This window comes from Galeopterus variegatus, unplaced genomic scaffold, assembly GCF_000696425.1.
Source record: "Galeopterus variegatus unplaced genomic scaffold, G_variegatus-3.0.2 Scaffold2973, whole genome shotgun sequence".
Taxonomy (NCBI): Eukaryota; Metazoa; Chordata; class Mammalia; order Dermoptera; family Cynocephalidae; genus Galeopterus; species Galeopterus variegatus.
Window position 1 is genome coordinate 344,778 of NW_007729084.1, and position 22,299 is coordinate 367,076.

The 22,299-nt window shown below is 35.5% G+C and overlaps 1 protein-coding gene across 1 annotated transcript in view; it reads right to left on the minus strand.

The window, feature by feature from the left end:
* Nucleotides 1–873: 873 nt before the first annotated feature.
* SLC30A7 (solute carrier family 30 (zinc transporter), member 7) overlaps nt 874–22,299 on the minus strand; it is a 63,748-nt gene continuing 42,322 nt past the window's right edge. The window contains exons 7-9 of the mRNA XM_008583601.1: nt 18,712–18,802; nt 13,027–13,176; nt 874–2,214 (exon numbers count right to left, since the gene is read on the minus strand). Coding sequence (XP_008581823.1) covers nt 2,167–2,214; nt 13,027–13,176; nt 18,712–18,802 — 289 coding nt within the window. The 3' untranslated portion in view covers nt 874–2,166. The remainder of the gene's footprint in view (nt 2,215–13,026; nt 13,177–18,711; nt 18,803–22,299) is intronic.

The window sequence follows — 22,299 nt, forward strand, 5'->3', positions numbered from 1 at the left end:
TTGGAATGGAGGGCACAGTGAAAGGAAGAACTGGATCTTCAAAATGCACTGGTAAATTTTACAGACCAGTGCAATTATCTCCATATGTGAAATATCAGTACAGTTTAGTTTTTAAAGGCACACATCCAAAATCTCCACCTTCATCTAGATCTGTCATTTTCTATAATATGCCAAAACCCACAGAATATCCCAGACTTCTATCAGACCTGGTGGTATTGGTTGCAGATTTCAAAATAACTACTCACTTGTAATGAAAAAGCAGTACTATTGTCAGGGCATTTCCTTTTGTATTTTCCCTCCTAAATGACCTCAGCAATTGTTTCAGTTAGACACATTCTTTTGCAGGAATTCTTAGCTTTAGAACTGGCTGGCAGTAAGCAAACATGTTTTGAAAATACTACATTATCTGCAAAAAAGGATACTATTGACAGTTCATAACAATCTGCAGCAGTTTAAAAAAGCATGAAGAAAGTGATCTAGTTTTCCTAATACAAGGTAGTTCATAAATTGTATCAGAAATAGGGGAAAAGATATTTTAAAACTTAGACAACAGTGATTTCTCCCACCTCACTGAAAAAGTGCTTATTATTGATATACATTTTTTAAAAAAAAACTTGGGGGGGTTGCTTGGCCGGTACAGGGATTGAATCCTGGATCTTGGTGTTATCAGCACCACGTTCTAAACAACTGAGCTAACTGGCCAGCCCTGATCTACATTCTTAGCAAATCATTTCCATCCTGCAGGGTTTTTTTCCCCCAACAATTTCAAGTTTTTTAAAGTTAAAAGGAATTACATATTATGATAAGATGAAGTATGATGGAAAACTGTTTATCTCTTCATAAAACAGAGAATAAAAGTAGAGTGTCAAGCACTCTCTCAAATTGCCGTTTTATTTTTCAAATACACAAGAACCTAGAAAATCAACTTATTATTTACTTCTCAGATACCTATGTTAGGAAGAGTTCTACATCACCACATTTGCTCCAGACCTTCAATAGTTCAAACTCAAGAAAATGCTGCTTTAGGATTCCTGAAAGTAACTGTATATGTGCAAAGCTTAAACAGGAAAAACAAATTGGGTCAGTTGGCATTTGATGAATTAAAAAGTACAATAACAGTCACAACCATTTTTGCCTCAGTCTACAACGCCTTTTCCTTCCATTACTAAAATCAATAAAAATGGGAAGGAAAGATATAGGGAAGTTTATATAGGAAAGCTTATCACGGACACAGTAGCTTTTATAGAAATTTGGAATTTGGCAGATGTTTTAAGTCAAAACAATTTTCCTTATAACAGATGCATTTCCAAAGTTTTGAAAACACAGTCCACAAAGTAATTTAATGTGCTAAATAAACTTCTTTTAAAAAGCAAAATAACACATTTTATTTTTGATGAGATAAAAGCAAAATTCTGATATATCGAAACCTATGCTGGAAGTACACCCAAAAAGAATCTGTATACATACTAGCAAGAATCTTATTTTGCACAGATTACAGAATAACCATTTAACAAAAAACAAATACATGGGCTTTGATGCTGGCAAATACATTTTTCTGATACAAAGGCACTTTGAAAACCCAATATGGTTTGGTTCATAAGTTTGTAAGGTACAAACAATTTTACAAACATATGATTACACTGAAGAACGTCAACAATTGTGACATTACATATATAACAGATTTCCATTTCTTTTTTTTCCTTTTTAAATAACACTGGTTTTGTGGGAATGAAAGCAGTGGTTTCCAGCAGCTTCAGTGAAGACATTCCAGATGACTGGAGGCCCACAATCTGAATTTTTCACTGGCTGGGATGAGGGACTAGGGGTGAGGGCATTCAGCATGAAAAAAAACAAAACCAAAAGAAAGGCATAAAGAGAAAAGGACAAACCAACATGCTGGAACAAATGGAGAAACTTCAGAAATCAAAATGGTTTTGAAGGAAGAGCACAAAAGAAGACCAAAGGTCCAGGAGATGTACCCTCTTAACTCTTATCCCTTATCTGTAAACTCCCTGCAGAGCACAAACAGCTGATTCTACCTGGTCTACTTGGTGCTGGGCAGCTGTAGTGATGATTTCTCTATTTTGAAAAGCTGGGTACAATGTTTTGGATTGTACAGTACCAGAAAAATTCGGTCCAAAAAAAACGATAATTTCTTTTCATTCACTACATGGCCGCAAAGTCAATCTGTACATAAAGCTGTCTCACTCCGGCCTGAAAAGTTAAACAACAAAAAAAATTAGAAAAATCAAACAAGCCAAAAACGGACTACACATTTCAGAAAAGTAGTGGGGAAAAAAATTCTCCTTTTTTGAAAAAAGAATTATTTTTCTCTCCTGTCTCTGGAAAACTATTCTTCATCTTTTATCATAAAGCACCGGAAAATTATTTCAGAACAAATATATTCATAAGTTGCAAAAAAGATTCTCTACTTACCACTACAAAAAAAAAAAAGAAAAAGAAAGCCATGCTACTCATTACATGCCCTGTCCAAGTAATATTTACCCTTCCCCTCATAGAGTCTATTCTATGGAGGACTATGTAGAACAGGAGATGGCCAACAAGTACACAAGTAAATACACTATGTCAGATGAACACATATATGCTCTAGAGAAAAAACAAAGCTTGGTACAAGAGCCAGGAAATGCCTTAGCACTCCCAACTTACTTACCCTGCTCTCTCTACCCATAGCACTTATCAGATTGTGACATATCATAAAACTTATTGATTCACTGTGTTCACTACTTATTTCACACTATAACATAATCTCTCCAAGATAAAGGATTTTGTCTTCTTTTTTTCTCTGCTGACTCCCAGAACCTGAAGTAGAACCCAGCACACGGTAAGTGATCAAAAAATATTTGTTGAATGAACTGAAATTCTAATTTCCTTCTTTGAACCACAAATGATTTTTTTATTAAAGCAAACTTATCAGTCACAATAAGCCCTTTCTTTTTGGTACCACAGAATGAAAGGTAAACTAGAATATTTAATAGAAAGGAAAAAACCAGAGCAGGGGATAAAAATCTATTAACACTATCTTCTTACAGTAATTTAGGGGCTCCTCAAAGCACTGCTTTCTAGCATGGCTTTTTTTTCTCTAGCATTCAGGTAAGAAGGCTATGGAATGCTTGAGAGGAGTCAGGAACTACGCAGTAATTTAGGGGCTCCTCAAAGCACTGCTTTCTAGCATGGCTTTTTTTTTCTCTAGCATTCAGGTAAGAAGGCTATGGAATGCTTGAGAGGAGTCAGGAACTACTCTAATGGAATAAAAAGCTGGATAGACCCTCAAAGCTTGCCAGTACTGCAGCACTGAAAACATATTTTATCTTTTTCGCCTCATTAAAAAAAAATGGCCATCCTTTTTAAATAAGTAAGTTAAAGCTCTCTAGTTACTCAAATATACAGAAAATACATTTAATAGCATCCTCTCCTTAGTTAAGAGGCTTGTGACAGAAAAAAACACATGACAGTATGTGCATGATCTTGAGCTAAAAATTAAAACCAAATCTCAGTTTGTCTTATTTTAAAACAGTTGATAAATACCAACCCTACTTATAACAATTGTTATATATTCATCTAGCATTTGACAAATATTTAATAAATCTTGCTACATACCAGGCACTGTTACAAAGATCATGAATATATAGTACAGGATTTCAAATGTTATAAAAGGCTATTATAAACAAATCACTATGATTGATTACAATTATATGATATGATTTACTCAACCCAGATGGCCCTTGAAATAAGTACACTTTGAAACTCTTGTAAAATTCTTGTATATTTAATGTTAAGAGAAAAAAACTATTACCCAAATAAGTTGTCTTAATTTTTCTTTTAACAAAATTGCTAATGAAAGTAAAATGGACAAAATAAGTTGGGCTCCTTTTATTGTTTCTGCCATTTTCCTTACCCCTAGCCTTAACACAGAGAAGATGGTAATAAGAAATGAAGTAGCCCAAGGCAATGAAAAAGAAAGGAAAAACAAAGAGGCTAGGTAAATTATCTTTGCATAACCATGAGTTAATTACTCAAGCTGATATCTTTCCCCTGAGGGGCTGTGGCTTTCTACAAAAGCTCCGTCTAAAAGCAAAAAAAGTCATTCTGCTTTATCCATCTGTCCTCATGGAGACAGCCTCAAGTTTTCCACCTTCTCACTTTCCTCTTTCAATTTCCTTCAAAGTAGAGAGAAAGTCGAATTTCCAAAGAGTCCTGTGTTAAGTCACCTATTCCCTAAGTGCAAACTAGGCTATCTATGACTATAGTTTATTCACACCACAAAGACATAACAGATATTCCAGCAAACAAAAACAATGATCAGTTCCATCAAATATTCTACCATTAGAATAATACCAGCAGTTAGAGGCTGGCTGAGAGGTTGTCCTTAAAATACGAAAACCATAAAATACTCATTGTATATCCTCAGAATAATATACAAGTGGGAAAGACAGCTAGTTATTTTGAACACTTATATGATCCTAAGAAAATAAGTGTTAACCTGGTGCCATAGGCTTAGAATATTTTCAACAAATTATTCATTGTTATGAAAAGGAGAATAAATCAGAAGTAAAAACTTTAGAAAAATAAATAGGAATATGACTATAGAAAATTATTGGTTTGCTTGCATTCTGTACCAATCAAAAACTACAGAAATTTTCTTCTTTAAGTTTTTGACTGAACATATAATATTAATCTTTATCCCTTTAAAATTAAGTCTTGAAAAACTGTCTTACCCTTCTATGTGAAACCTAAGTCATGTCAGAGCTAATAAAACAGTGAGTGAACGTGACTAAATCACAAGTAAAGAACAATGGTTTTGGGGCCGGCCTGGTGGCGCACTGCTACAGTGCGCCACTTGGGAGCGTGGCGGCGCTCCCGCCGAGGGTTCGGATCCCACATACAGACCGGCCACTCACTGGCTGAGCGAGGTGCGGGAGCAACACCGAGGGCTGCGATCCCGTAGCCGGTCCCGGTCTGGTACGGGCACAACACTGAGGGTTGCGATCCGTTGCCGGTCACGAAAAAAGACAAAAAGGAAAAAAAAAAAAGAGAGAGAACAATGGTTTGGGTTTTTTTTTTTTTCCTGTAAAATGTCTTGTGAGTTATTGATTAATATGTTACTTACTACAATGCTTGGCACATGGCACATGGTGGGCTCTCAATAAATGCTGGCTGCTGCTATTATTATTCCCACCACTATCAACCAACCAATGAACACTTAAACCATGTGCATTAATTAAAATCAACAAACCTAGGGATTTGTTGGCCTCATGTCTTGTGGCTGTTCACTCCAGCCTCCTAAGGAACTCAGCTAACTGTTAAGTTCAATTAACAGTGGCTGTTAAGTCCACTGGGTTCTGGTGGACTTCAAATACATAAGAGGAAGAAAGATAATGGAAAGATGAATAAGGAAAAACTGTAGAGTGAGCAAGCAAAATCAATATTTACATTAAAGACTCCTACAGGAAGGAAAAAAACAAAAAAAAGAGGAAAGGTTGGAAAAATAAATAGCAATCTACCTAGAAAAGGTAGATACATTTTCCCACTCCCTACCCTCACCCTCAAGCAGACATAACAAAGGTGAATGACATCAGTGATAGGAAGGAATTATCAACCCAGAAGAGAGACTGAGGTGGAGGGTTTCCGAAACTTGGGGAACTCCCATTTGAGCTTAGGAGGCTTTTTGGTTCCTTCCTGGGTATCAATGTTAACTTCTATTTTGAGGCCAGAGAACACCGTACAAAGAGGTGAAGCAGGAAGCTAGAAGCTTAGGACTTAACAGGCATAATGGAGAAAGATGGAAAAGATGAAGGTGGAAGTGCTCTCTGGGAGTAAATATTAGGTTTGACTGTCTTCGGTGCTCTGTGAAACTGAAGAGGGTAATGTACCCCAAGCATATTCTATATTATTCTTCAAACGTATTCTATATTATTCTTCAAACATATTCTAGATTTTTCTTTGGTGTGCTTTCTTCAAACAACATTATTTCTAACAAAAAAAAAGTATTAAAAATTTTGGGATCACAGTTATAATTTTGAAGTGTGCTATTAAAAAATAATTAACAGATGATATTTGCCAGTTTAAAACAAAAACATCAAGTCTCAGTGGAACTAAAAAATAAACTAAAATAAAATGTTAAATTGTCTATATAATTGTGAAGTGTGCTATTAAAAAATAATTAACAGATGATATTTGCCAGTTTACAACAAAAACATCAAGTCTCAGTGGAACTAAAAAATAAACTAAAATAAAATGTTAAATTGTCTTCCTAATCCAGTATCCCACTTTCTCTTCCTGTTTGTATATTAAATACAAAAGATAAACTTTCCATTTAATCAATTCCCCCCAAATAACTCATTTTTTAAAAATTAGTGTGAGGAGGAAAAGAGGGAGAGGAGTTCTATGCCAACAGAAAACACTGTAATTTAAAACTGTATTATCACTTAATCAGTAATCCCAAAGGAATTTAACTACTGAAGTGTCTTCTACCAATTCACTTGTATTACTCTATATTCATACACTGTAAGCCAACTTCTTTAGCAGTTGAAGATTAATTGATAACTCTGAAAAATGAGATTAAAAAGGATAATGCCTAATATAAAGCTATAGTTTTAGAAACAAAATACAAAGTTATAATTCTCAAACTTTTGATACTGGTGTTTTCAGTTTAAAGTTATCCTATCCATGTAAGTTTTAACAAGAACAATATTTTAACAAAAAAATATTACTTAAATTCTGATTTAAGCTCTGCCTAGAAACAGGCAAGAGAACATGCCTGGGATCCTAGGCAAGGAGCCATGGGCTGCAGCCCCTTCTACCCGGACGCAGGCAAGACAGCACAACACTCCTAGGCAAGGAGCTGAGGACAATACTCCCTGCCCAAAAGCAGGCAAGAAAACACATCAAAAACATCACTTCTGCGTGGATGGCCCACCACAACTACTGCCACAGCCACAGCTGCTGAAAAAGCAGCTTGATGCCACAGCAGCAGTCACAGTCACCATGCAGGCATCCTGATGGACACTCAGGTGCACTGATACAAGGAGAGTTCACCAGCAGAGACCAGAAAAAGAAGAGGATGTCTCTTTCCTCAAGGCCCACTCCAGAGTAATAGAAGAAGCAACTGCTCTACCAGATGACCAGATATCAATGAAGAGATACAAGAAATACAATATTCAAGAAAATATGACACCACCAAAAGAATACAGTAATTCTCAAATACCAGACTCTATAGAGCAGGAAACTTTGAAATGACTGAGAAGGAATTCCAAGCAACAAACTTAAGGAAACTCATCACAGAGATATGAGAAGACTCAGGTAGACAACATAATGAAACAAGAAAAAAAAAAAAAAAAATCCAGGACATGAAGGAGCAAATTTACAAAGAGATTAATACCTTAAAAAAGAATGTAGCAGAACTCACGGAATTGAAAAAGTCACTAAACAAAATAAAAAACACAACTGACAGCTTAAGCAGCAGGCTAGAATAAGCAGAAGAATTTCTGATCTTGAAGACAGTCTTTTAGAAATAACCCAGGCAGACAAAAAAAGGAAAAAAGAATTTTAAAAACTTAAGAAAACCTAAGAGAGCTAGCAGACAACTTTAAGCACACAAACATTCAAATCATGGCTATTCCAGAAGGGGAGGAAAAAGGAAAGGCATGGAAATCTATTCAATGAAATAATAACAGAAAACTTCCCATGTATAGGGAGAGACACAAACCTTCAGATACAGGAGGCTAACAAATCCCCAAACAGATTCAACCCAAAAAGATCCTCTCAAAGACGCATTATAGTCAAACTAACTGGCAAAGTTCAAAGACTAAGAGAGAATCTTAAACGAAGGAAGAGAAAAGCATCAAGTCACCTATAAAGGAGCCCCTACCAGACTAACAGCAGACTTCTCAACAGAAACTCTACAGGCCAGAAAAAAATGGAATGATATATTCAAAATACTAAAAGAAAAGAACTGCCAGCCAAGAATACAGTACCCAGCAAGACTATCCTTCAGAAATGAGGGGAAAATAGTGTATTTTCCAGACAAACAAAAGCTGCAGGAGTTCACCACCACACAACCATCCCTACAAAAAATCCTCAAGGAAATCCTGCGTCTGAAATCTGAAAAACGATAATCACTACCACAAATGCACAAGAAAGAACAAAACCCACTAATAGAACAAAAATGCAAACACTGCAGAGAAAGAAACTAAATCTTACCACCACAAAAAGCCACAGTGATAATGTAATAATGCCCCTACTTTATTTCTGATCTTAGTAATTTTTCTTCTCTTTTTTCTTGACCAGTTTTGCAAATTTTGTTGATCTTTTTAAAGAATCAACTTTTGGTTTTGTTGATTTTCTCTATTGTTTTTTAATTCCCTATTTCATATATTTCTGTTGTTATCACTGTTATTTTGTACTTATATTTGCTTTTGCTTTAGTAAGCTGTACTCTTTCTATTTTCTTAAGGTAGAAGTTTACAGTATTGATTTGAGGTTTTTCTTGTTTTTTAATATAGGTATTTACAAATATAGATTTTTCCTCTAAGCAATGCATGAGCCCTGCATCCTATAAATTTTTACATGTTGCACTATGATGTTTATTTCAAAGTAGTCTCTAATTTCCCTGTAATTTTTCTTTTAACCATTATTTATTTAGGAGAGTGTTGTTTAATTTCCACACATTTGTGAGTTTTCTAAATTTCCTTCTGTTAGTGCAGACAGAACACATTTTCTACGATCTTAGCCTTTAAAAAAAAAAAGGAAAAATTTAAATTTAAACACAAAAAAAAGTTCATGGAAAGATTTCCATTATCTTTCAATTCTACTTTTCCATGAACTTTTTGAAGTGTCATGTTTACATTCTCTTTTATTGACTTTTTTATGCAATTTATGTTGCTAAACTTTGATATTTAATTTGCTCTTGATTTCTTTTTACTAAATGGACTTGTTGATTTGCCTAGAAATTAATTTGCCTTTGAAAAGTTTATTCATTTTCCTCTGTTGAAATTAATTTGATATTTGCATGCTTTTGGAAAACTTTAGATAGCCATCTTAAATAACTGTAGAGATTATAAAATGAAATAAGTAAATTTTAATGTTTTACATCTCCAGTTTTTGTAAAAATCTGAAGCCCTACTTTCTACATGGTATTTTGTTATTCAACTGCTGTTCAGTTTATATTTGTTATTTGAACAAATATATGTGCATATTCTTTAAAAAAAATAAAATAAAATAATAAACAAATAAATGGGGGAAAAAATCATTCTGGTTTAAGATCAGCTATAAGAAAGATACCTAAAATGGGGCTGGCTGGTTAGCTCAGTTGGATAGGGCATGGTGCTGATAATACCAGGGTCCAGGGTTTGATCTCTGTGCTGGCCAGCTGCACCCCCCCGACAAAAAGAATGAAAGAAAGGAAGGGAAAAAAAAAGAAGACATGGTGCTGATAATACCAGGGTCCAGGGTTTGATCTCTGTGCTGGCCAGCTGCACCCCCCCCGACAAAAAGAATGAAAGAAAGGAAGGAAAAAAAAAAAGAAGAGAATGAAAGAAAGGAAGGAAAAAAAAAAAGAAGAAGAAAGAAAGATACCTAAAACTGTAATAAACCAAAATGTATAACTTACTATTGAAAAAAAATCCTTTTTTTTTGGTCCTTTGGAACTAAGGCCACCAGTATTTTAAATCTTTCTACAGAAAATATACCGAAAGCGTTAGCATGATTTTTTTTTCTCAAAAACGAAGCAATTTGAGTTTTGTTATTTTTGATAAATAAAAGCCATGAATAAGATGTAATTAAAAATTTTTTAATTTTAAATTTCATTTCATGAAATGAAAATGCTACTGCAAGCTCTGGCATATACTCACAGCATAAGGACATACATTACTAGGGTATAAGCAGAAAAGGAAAATAAATTAATTAAAAAATTTCAATTTTGCATGTCAAAACTAAAACAGTGCTGAAAAACAACTTCAAAATCATTAAAAGTAGGAATGAAAGTTATTAGTAGGGTAACTCCCTTCTTGCCCTGAGGAAAAATGTGTTAAACCATCACTGCAAGCCTCTGGTCTCTGCAAGGAATGAAATAAAGTTAACTTGACCTTAGCTAATAAAAAGGCTTAAAATATTTTTCTGGGCTTAGAATGTTCAAAGCCCAAATGCAGTTTCCAAAACCAAAGAAGCAGCTGAATAAACTTTCAACTTCAGCCATGTTAAAAGCCAAGATTTCTAAGGTTACCAGAAGAACTTCCCTCCACCTACTTCAGTTACAAATTCAGCAGTTCCTAAGCACAGACAGCTGCTCATACATTTCTAAACCTGGAAATCATATTCCTTTTCAGAGGGAAAATTGTGACCGAGCACCAAAGCCTTAGGAGAGAGAGTATGGGGTGTCCTAAAGCTCAACAGACGTTCACACTATTAGGGTAGAAGGACAGGTATCACTAGGAGATCATTCAGGGTAAAGGAGAGAAAAATGATCTGGAAACCACAGTAAAAAGAAAGGTTACTGCTTGCCTCTTTCTCCATCTGCCCTTAAAACATGGAGGAAGTAAGAGAATGATTCAGACACACTGTGAAGTTCTTGCATGCTTCATTATGAAACTCATAATGATACAGACTTATTATAGTATCTGTTAAGAAAGACAACTTTAAAGAGTTACTAAAATTCTGTAATAAAGCAGTATAAGCATATTGTTTTGTAGTACAATTAAGTATTGATTATACAAAAGATTAGGATTAGAGTAAATACTAAGTACACCTAAAATTATTTCATTAATTTATTTTCAAAGGAACCTAACCATACGTTCCTCTTTATTAAAGAAGATTGTTTAATTTATGCTAAGGTCCTGAATTTAACTAAATTGCATATTATGCTCTGTTACTCATGTCTGAAGATGTGATATTGCTCTCTCTCTTTCTTTCTCTCTCTCTCTCTCTCTTTCTCTTGATTAGGTAGATAGATAATACAGATAGATACAGACACATCTATCTTATCTATCCAATCATTCTATCTCATTAAGATCTTTTTGTACTGTGGTTAAAAAAGACGAATGGGAACCCAACAATATTTTTCCATACTTAGTATATGTAAATACTAAGTATGATTTTGGTCAAATACAGTTTTAAGAATATGTTTATCCAACAAATTCATTATACATGTATACTCCTTTGAGCATTGGGAATGCAAAATCATAGTATTGTGTAGGCGCATGCAGACAGATATGTACAATGTGATATATACTTCATAGGATAAAGTAATTCTGCTTTGAGAGATCTTTAAGGCTTCAGAAAGAAAGTTATAATAGAATTGGACATGTGTGTGTGTGTGTGTGTGTGTGTGTGTGTGTGTGTGTGTGTGTGTCTGGCCAGTACGGGGATCTGAACCCTTGACCTTCACGCTGGACCTTTAAGTTAGAGTAGGATTTTTGTCCCACAAAGAAAAGTAAACAGTCTGGTGGGTTTGGAGTAGAAAGTACATGGCAATGAAAAGGAGGGAGACTTGAAAAGTTAATTGAATCATGCTAGAAACTTTGGGGTTTATCCTAGTGGCAATGAAGAGCCTCCAATGTTTTTATTCCTCAACTTTTTATTTTGAAAAATTTGAAAGTCAGAGGAATAGTACAATAAATACCTACATACCCATCACCATATTCACCAACTGTTAACATTTTGCCACATTTGCTTCATCTCTCTACATATACATTTAACCTATAATATTTTTATTTTTACCAAAACATCTGAAAATTAAACATCCTGCACTTTACCGTTAAATCCTTCAGCATGTATCTAAGAATAAAAACATTTTTCTATAACCACAATATCATCATCACACCAAAGAAATTTAATATCTATATAATTATATGACTGTTACACAGTCAATATTCAAATTTCCTTGATTACCCAATAATTTCCTTTATAGCTATTTTTTTCCATTCCAACATCCAATCAAGGATCACACATTGCATTAAATTGTGAGGTCTCCTTTAATCTAGAATTACATTCCACCTTTTTTTTCTTCTTTCATGACACTGACTCTAAGAATCCAGGCTAAGAGTCTTGTAAAAGGTCCTACAAGCTTCTGTTGTTTGCTTATGATTAGATTCAAGTTAAACATTTCTGGCAGGACAACCACACAGGTCATGTTGTGTACTTCCCATGGCATCACACCAGAAGGCACATAATGTGTTTTCAACCACAGATATTTAAGCATGAAACCAGTTTCTTCATTAGATTTATGTGTTAGAAAATTTTGGCAACAGTGTCAATGTCTAGATTTTTTTGCCAAACTAGACCAAAAAAAAAAAAAAAAGAATTTGTTTTCTCTCTCTTCTTAGATATTACTGACGTGATCTTCTTATTGTCTCAATATATACAGAATACCATAACAATCACCTTACTTTATCAGTCACACATCTATGTTAACTCATGATGTCACAAGTGTTAAAAGAAGAATTTGGTTGCAGACCAGGAACTGACTAATGATTCCAAATATACCATTAAGAAAAACTCAATAGTATATTAAGCTGTTAAATCATACAGAAGGTAACTATCACACACAAAAAGTTAATAGTCTACTTTCAGCTAAAGCCGACTAATGATTCCAAATATACCATTAAGAAAAACTCAATAGTATATTAAGCTGTTAAATCATATAGAAGGTAACTATCACACACAAAAAGTTAATAGTCTACTTTCAGCTAAAGCCGCTAACAAGGTATTATTCTTATTCCAAAAGCTATTTTAATTCTTGGCTTTAGGAAACATCTAACATGTCTTATGAGTATAAAGTGTGTACAGGAAAGGAGAATCTTCTTTTTCTTGAAGGAACTCAAATCAGTACAACAATGACTAAATAAAAACTATCGTCCTTAAGAGTATTATCTAAAATAAGGATATCCCAACTTTGACTCTATGTCAAAAAAAAAGTAGTTTCATGCTTACCTCATAGGTTAGTAGCATATATATTTAATACATCAAATAGCAAAGTAAGACACTTAAAAGAAGTTAGTTAAAAAAGTCATACCTGAGTAAAAATATTATGTGTTTGGCTTAAAATCCACCTGGCATCAGCATCGGGTGCTACTACTAATTTTAAGGTCCCAACATAAACATCAGAACATAAAGTCCAGAAGTGCTGTTCTTGTAAACTGTAAACTCCTTGCAACTGCTGCACCTGAAATACAATGGGCAGATAGTAACATCGTGATCAAGCATAAGCGCCCCTCCCCACTTAGTTTATCATGCAACATATCAGTGATCATGGATTCTACCCCCCAGTTAAAAAAAAAAAAAAAAGTTAGATGTTTAAATTCATTAACAAATACCTATTGAGTATTCATTATGTGATAGGTATTATGACAGATGACAGGTGATTGGGGAAATAATTTTGATATGAACACATATCAAAATTTGTAAGGTATACTTGAGAGAATATCTACAGGGAAATTTAGGGTTTCAAATACATCAATCAGAGAATTAGTGTAAACACAAATGAGCTAAGAAGCTAGAAAAAGAACAACAATGTAAGCCTAAAGAAATAAGAAAGGAAATAAAGGAAAGATTTAGAAAAGGATAAATTCACAACATCAAAAGCTGTTTCTCTGAAAAGATCAATAAGCTGGAGGAGTATTTCTTAATGGGTCATACTGTGGACAGGACAATTCTCCACTGTGTACACTATCCAAGAAACTACAGGACTTTGCATCCCTGGGCCCCAGGGAACTAAATGCCAACGTATACCCTTTCCCAAAGCATATGACAACCAAAAATGCAGAGAGGGGGATATCTCTAAGTTTTCCCAACAGCTCCCTAAGTTTTCCACAGTCTTAGCCTAAGAACCACTGGCAATACAAACTTCTGATTAAGGTAAAAGATCGAATAAAATAAGATGCAATTAAATATAAAACGAAAAGAGAGAATAACTATAAACACAAAAGATTTAAAAACCATAAAAGGGAGTACTATGAATACTATATGGATGTATCAATATATGAATAAACACAACATTACAACTAAGTAGAATCCAAACACTTCTTACCACCTCTACTGCTATCAGCCTAGTCAAAACCAGCATTCTCTCTAGACTGGATTATTATAATAGCTTCTTAACTGGTCTCTCTAATGCTAGCCTTGCACCTCTTCCACCTATCCTCAAAACACTAAGATCCTGAATAAGATCCTGTTATTTTAGGTCAGATGCTGCCACTCCTCTATTAAAAATCTTTCAATAGAGCTGGCTGGTTAGCTCAGTTGCTTAGAGGGTGGTGATACAACACCAAGGTCAAGGGTTCGGATCCCGTACCGGCCAGCTACCAAAAAAAAATACTCCAATGGCTTCCCATCTTACACTGTGAAAACCAGTGTTTTTACAATGACTCAAATGGACCCATGTGGCCCCCTTTTTACCTTATTTACCTCATCTCCCTCTTTATCAGCTACCCCAGTCTTCTCGCCATTCTTTGAAAAGCCAGGCACACTACTGCCTCAGGGTACTTGCTATTCCCTCTGCCTGGAGTGTTCTTCCTCCCAGATTTCTGCACAGTCCATTTTCCAGAAAATAGAAAATAGCTGCTACCTTATATTACTAAGATATAATGCTGACCCCAAAGCAGATAAAGATAATAAATCATAAACTAATTTCTCTTATGAATTAAATGAGCTAAATCAAACAATTAAAAAAATAACATATCATGACTAAGTTGGGTTTATCCCAAGAGGTAAAAAGAATGGCTTAACATCAGAAATCCTATTAATGTTATTCTTTAGTAATAAAGGAGAAAAATCACACAGTCATTTCAATTAAAGCATTACAATTACTTAATAACTATGAGGATACTTCAAAAAGACCATGGAAAATAGAATTAAAAAATAATACGAATCTTTCCACGAACTTTTTGAAGAACCCTTGTATTTATGATTAGGGAAAAAAAATGATCAAGACACTTTCTTTACTTAATATTAAGGCTATTACCAAAAATATACAGAAAATATTTAAGGACTATATTAGTCTGTTTTCTGTTGCTTATAACAGAATACCTGAAACTGAGTAATTTATAAAGAAATGAAATTTATTTCTTACAGTTTTGGAGGCTAGGAAGTCCAAGATACAGGGGGCACATCTGGTGAGGGACTTCTTCTGGGTAGGAACTGTCTACAGGGTCCCATGGCGAGAATGGCAAGAGCTAGAGAACTAACCTCCCTTGCTCTCCTTACAAAGTCATCAGAGCCATGGCCATGACAACCCACTGAAACATTAATTCACTCATGAAAGCACAGTCCCCTCTATTCAATCACCTCTTAAAGGCCCCACCTTCCATGACCATACTAGGGGTTAAGTTCCAACATGACCCTGGGGGGAACATTCAAACAACAGCAAGGATGAAATGAATGCCCTTGAACATCAAGAAAAAAACAAAGATGCCCAAATCACCAGTATTGTTCAGCATCTCTGTGTGTATCTGGAGGAGTTCAACTAAGAACATTACCCAGAAGTTGAAAGAAAGGCTCAATATGAAAAGATCTTTGTAACAATTACAGTAGTTTAAAAAGAGAAAGAGGCTGCTCTGTGAAGGGGTTAACTACCTATGCCTGGAAATGGTCAAGAAGCTGCATGAGCAACTAGATGTCATACAGCAGATTCTTGCAACAGATTGAAGACTGCACCAAATGAATGATAAGATCCTTTTCAATTCTGAGGCTCTCTGATTTTTACATATCTACTTGGGAAGTTAATTAAGAAAAGGTTGATCTTATATCTATCAAAAATATTTTTTATTATTAAAAATAATTTATTTTTATCAAAATTTGATGAATGCAGGCATTATTTTCTACAAACTCCAAGAAAGTTGGTGGGAAATTTGAGACAGTATCTACTGTGCACTCTCTAAAAACTGCTTTTACTGGGGAAAGAGATCAAAGTGGACTTTCTCTTCCTCTTTTAGGACTCTGAAGACAACAGTGATTTGAACCTGATATTCCTCTACATTTTTGTAAATGGCATCCTCATGGAGTAGTTTCACTGTTGGTAAAACAACCTGGCTAAAAGATTTCCTGTACCTACATAGAAACAGCAGTGCCAGTACATCCTTGCAGTTATTCTAAAATATAGACTAAGGAATAATTCCTGTGGAAATTGGTTTTAACTCTCCAAAATAAAAAATGTGGGGAAAGTTCAGTTACAGATGAAAATCTGTGCTGCTGTTCCTACTCTGGCAGTGTGGTATAGTAGAAGGAGCATGACCTTTAGAATCAGAGTGATATGGATCAGAATCCTGATTCAGCCACTGTCACTTGTGACCATGGATGTGCCTCAACTTTATCTAGTGAAAGGAAGATGGTACTTACCCCTTAGTTTACTGTGAAAAAGAGAAAGAACATATATAGAACACTCCATATAGGGACCAGCTTATACTAGGCATTCAATAAACTGTCCCTCTCTCTTCCATAATTATGCAGACTGATCCTACCTTGAAATCATAACCACAAATCTTAAATAGACAACTTCACTTTCCCTATCTAAAAAACTTCTCCTTTTTCCTCTGGCTTTCTAATCTCTCTGCATAATTATACTGCCCCGTAAATCATAAAGAAAATAGAAGCCCACAGAAAATCTCTTATCCTTTACCACCAAATCTACCAGTCAACCCTCATCCATGTCAGCACTTTCTGCCTTCACTTAGGGGATATAGTACGCTTGCTCCTATCTACAATTAATCCTTCTATTGTGCTCTGGGTTCCATCCTTTCTCACCTTCTCAAGAACTTCATTCCTTCAATAATCTCCTTCACTATTATATCATCAATTTATTCCTCTTAGTTGGACTGTTCCCACTGGTATCACACATGTTCTAGAACTGTGCTGTGCAATACAAAAATCACTAGACACGTGGCTATTTAAGTGAATAAAAATTAAATTAGTAAAAAAAAAAATTTGTTACACTAGCTACAAATGGCTTTTGGCTTCCACAATGGACTGCACAGATTATAGAAAATTTCCATCTTTGGAGAAAGTTCTGATATAACACTGTTCTAAAATATCCTCTCTCCTGAAACTACATCCATATCCAGGCTATCTACTTATTTCTCTGCTCCCTTTAACAACAATTCTTGAAAGAGTAATCTGTAGCCACAGTCTCTGGTTCCCCAATTAATTTTTTCTTTAATCCACATAAATCATGCTCTCCTCCCCAACACACAACTGAAACTGCTTTTATCAAGGTCATTAATGATGTTCATGATGCCAGCCAATGATCACCTTTCTATTCCTCCTTTATTTGACCCCACAGAAATATTCAGCATAATTGATTATTACCTTCTCCTTCAACTTTGTGATACTACACACTTTTGGTTTTCCACCTCCATTACTAACCAATACTTTTCCTGGTTTTTCCCACCTGTGCTCTGAATTTGGAGTTGAAAGTAGATCTAAGAGAATACAACTATAACCTCTCCCATGGTAATCTCATACAATCCCAATGTTTTAGATGCTATTTATACCTTGATGTCTCAAAACTCTTTCTAGTTCTAATCTGTCCCTAAAACTCTAGATTTACACATGTAACTACTTAGCATTTCCCCTGGAAGTATAATAGGCATTACAATTTTAACATATCCAGATTAGAACTCTTGATTTGGGGGGAATGTCCATCCTCAAACCTTTACCAACCTAACCTCAATCACAACAAGTGCCATTACCATCTACCAAGTTGTGAGCCAACATTTTTTCTCCCCTCTGCTAATATAATTCACCTCCAAAAACATACCCCAAATGTATACTTATTTCTATCTTCACTGCTATGACTGTAGTCTAAGCCACTTTTTTTTCACTTAGAACTGGTATTTTTTGCTAAAACTCATTCTCTACATAGCAAGCAGAACAATCATTTAAAAACAAAAGATTTATGACTCTCCTGCTGCCTAAAGGCTTTCCAATGCTTCCCACTGAATTACAAATAAATCTCAACCTCTTAATATGACCCAAACCCCCATATGATCTGGGCCCTGCCTTTCTCTCCAATCTTTCAAGCTACTCTTCTTCCCTTTACTCATGCTTTAGCCACAGTGTCCTTTTTTTCTCCTGTTCCTCAAACACATTAAATTAGTTCCAGCCATAGCACTTTTGCATTAGCATCTTCCTTTGCCTGGAACATTCTTCTCCAGGATTTTCATATGGCTGGCTCTTTCTTGTCATCAAGGTTTCAATTTCCTTCAATATAACTTCCTTAGTGAATTGAATGTAGCCATCCATGTCTATTACATCACCTTGTTTTATTTCTATTATAGTAATTATCACTGATATTTTCTTATTTATTTATTGTTTAATACCTGTGTTTCCCCACTAGACTGTAAGCTCTGTGAGAACTGAGACACTGTCTTATTTACCAGTACCTTACAAGAGTATCTGGCACAGAGTGGGAGCTCAAAAAATGTATGGTGAATAAATGCTTATATCATCTGCTATTGACATTCTATATTCTAAAAGAACTGCTCAATTTCTAGATGAGGACAATTTCTACCACATCTTCTTTAGTGAACTTCAATATTTTCCAATGATTTTATTCTGGTGTGTATAAATGGCACTCATGGTCAGCATTCAGTCTTGGAAGAAATACTAAATTATACACAAATGCTACCCATATTTGTGAAAGTTGAAAACCCTAATAGTTTGGAAACAATGTGAAATCCAATTGTTTGGAAGCTTTGAAACTTACCCTCTGATAGCACTGAGGCAGAATATTTTCCAACAGGGGAGGAGTTCTCTGCATTAATATTCCAACAGACTCTCTTAAAAGAGGAATAACACTAAAGAAAGGAAAACAACAAATTTATTAAAGTTACATTCTGACAATCTCATCCTGGAAGAAAGTAATAACATACCTCCCTATAAGTAGAATAAAAGATTTATCAGAATGATATGAGGAAAAATAATCCACCAGTCATTGTTCCAAATTTTTCATGTAAGCAGTAAGTTATCACCTAAAGTAAAAGAACTAAAGAAAATATAACAATTTGTGAAAGACTAAACTTATAAAACTGAATAATATTGGATCATCTAAAAATATAAACACAGCACGTGTTCAGCTGTTATTAAAAATATGACTCCATATGGTCAGAACCTTCCAAGGTAATCACAGTCTTTCAGGCTGACTGGTCCTCAATATTTATCAAATATTTACAAGCATTTATCTGTATAGTACTAATAAGGAAAATGCAAAATATATATATATATATATCTGTACTTTCGTACAATATTTTTCCAACCTGGTTATTTATCAGTCATATTTCATTATTTTAAAAATATAGAAGCCTGGCTATAACCCGCTTGTAGTAAACTCAGCACCTCTAGCAATGGGGTCCAAAAGTCTGTATGTGTTGATGTAGCTAGTCCTCAACCAGCACTTAAAACTACTGCTTTAAGCTATTTGGATGATTAAATGTAAACAAAACAACAGTGTTATGATGAGGGTGACTCTAATGTAATGGCTTTCTAACTTAGCTACACATCAAATACACCTTACAGTCTTGTTTTGTTTTTATTTTTTGAGGGAAGGTCCAGGCATCTACATGTTTAAAAAGCTCTCCAGGTGATTCCAATGAGTCAGGGTTGTCACACACTGCTCTGCTGCTTGTAGACTGACAAAGGGGAGGTCAGAAATCGCTTCATTATATTTAACAGCTTAAGCCAGTTCTCACTTTTAAACTTAAAGAATTTCAAAATTTCCAAAGTAAAACTTCTGATAATAACTGTAGGAGATGGAGATAAAATGAATGTATACCTTCAGACCCTGAGCCAGACAGCCCACTTGGCCATGCCCAGGTTCCTGAACCACAGAAAGTATAAGGTAATAATGTGTGTTATTTTAGCTACTAGGTTTTTTTTTTTTTTTTTAAGATGACTGGTAAGGGGATCTTAACCCTTGACTTGGTGTTGTCAGCACCACGCTCCCCCAGTGAGCACCCGGCCAGTCCTATATGGGATCCAAACCTGTGGCCTTGGTGTTATCAGCGCCGCACTCTCCCGAGTGAGCCACGGGCCGGCCCTAGCTACTAGGTTTTTTTTTTTTTTTAAGATGACTGGTAAGGGGATCTTAACCCTTGACTTGGTGTTGTCAGCACCACGCTCCCCCAGTGAGCACCCGGCCAGTCCTATATGGGATCCAAACCTGTGGCCTTGGTGTTATCAGCGCCGCACTCTCCCGAGTGAGCCACGGGCCGGCCCTAGCTACTAGGTTTTTGTGTAATTTTTTACATATCCATGGATCACAGAAGTTGAAATACACTTTAAGGATTAGCAATGTTTCTGACAGATGGAAAGGAAAGAGAAGATACTAATGAAGACCCAAAGGAACAAAGACAATGCTTGTCTTGCTCGCTCCTATATTCCCAAGGAGGCCTAGCAAATTGTCGGTCACAAAGTGGGTCCATGACAATTGTTGGTTGAATGAATGATAGCTATACAGTTATCAGGTCCTCTCGAATCTGGATTAAAGAAAGGAAAAGGACACAGTAAAGAAATTAGGAGACTGCTTCTATATTTTAATTATGTAGTGATCAGTACTTGGATAAGGAGGGTAACAACAGAGACGAATAGGAAAATTAAACAGACAGAGAGAGAAATAACTGGTGTCTAAGTGGATATAGCGAAAGACCCAGTAAGAGAAACGTTTAGGACAAACCTAGATTACTAAAAGTGTGGAGGGGAGGGCAGTGATGAAGACGAAAAGCTCAATGTGGACAGGAGTTTCAGTCACATTCAAGTAGAAGTATTCTTTACTGAGATAGTGATTTAAGAACCAAGAATAATTAGCTGTCACCCATAACTCCTTCTTCTCCCTTGTAAACCCCATGCTCTAAATCACCAAGCTCTCCTGATGTAACATCCTAATATTTCCTGACTCCATCTCTTCCCCTTTATTCTACTATGCACATCTACGATAATCTCCATCTTTCTCTTGGATTATTACAACAGTGCTCCGTTTGCCTCTAGTCTTATTTCCTCAAGTTCAATCGATAATCAGCTTCAAAGATGGCTCCCAATAACCCCTGCCTCCCTAGCATGAGGGTACATCAAACAATTCATGGGAAGATTCATATTACCTTTTAATTCTATTTTTCCACGAAATTTTTGAAGTACTCTCATATTCATGCCCTTGTGTAATCCCCTCCTCTTGAGTGTCGGGGGGACGTAGTGACTGCTAATGAACAGAATATGACAAAAGCGATGAGACGACACTTCCAATATTAGGTTAAAAGACTCTGACTTCTGTCTTGTTTACCCTCCTCTTTTGCTCTCGCTTGCTCCGTCATGGCTGCCATGTCGTGAGATGTCCTATAGAGAAACCCATGTGGCAAGAAACTCAGGAGTATCTCTGTAGAGGAAATAGACTCTCAGTACAACAGGCCAAAATGAACAGAATACTGTTAGCAACCGCCTGAGTGAGCTTGGGAGTGGATTCTCCCCCACAGGAGCCTTGGAATGACTACCGCTCTGGCTGACGCCTTGATTGCTGCCTTGTGAGATACCCTGAGCCCGAGAGCCCAGTCAGTTATGCCCAGGTTCCTGAACCACAGAAGCTATAAGACAATAATGTGTGTTATTTCAGCCACTAGGTTTTTGTGTAATTTGTTATATATCAATAGATAACTAATACAACCATTTTTTATAGAGTCCATCTATATGAAATAAGTATCTGACCCTATCACTTCTCCACTAAAAAATGTGTCTAAAGCTCTCTACTGCCTAGGGGATTAAGTGTAAGCCCTTTAACATGATATATTTTGGGATCCAGCACCCTCCAGGTTCACCTACTATCAATCCCTGCTTCCCATTTTAAGCTCTCCAAATATAAAAATACTTGTGCTTTACCTTATGCTGTTTCTTACTTTCATATTTTGGTTCATGCTGTAACCTTGCCTAGAATGTCCCTAAACTGCTCTCCGGTCGGGTTTATATTCCTTCTTTAAAATCTTAAGTGTCACTCCTTTTAGGGTGTATTTCCTTATCCCAAACTGTCTTCCAAATTGCAAGAAACGTCCTCTCTATACTCCTGTAAAAAATTTTTGATACCTATAGTATTATTACCTTGCATGATAATTATCAGCTTGTGTCTCCCTCTCTCCCTCTAAACTGAAAGCCATTTTAAGGAAGAATTGTGTCCTATTCGCATTTGTGTCCCCAGTATCTCAGATGGTGTCTGACAAATAAATGTTTATGGAACAGAATTTATAGCTGAATCCATTAAACATAATTAATTCATACATTTAAAAAGTATATTTAAGGCACGGGATCAATACTAAAT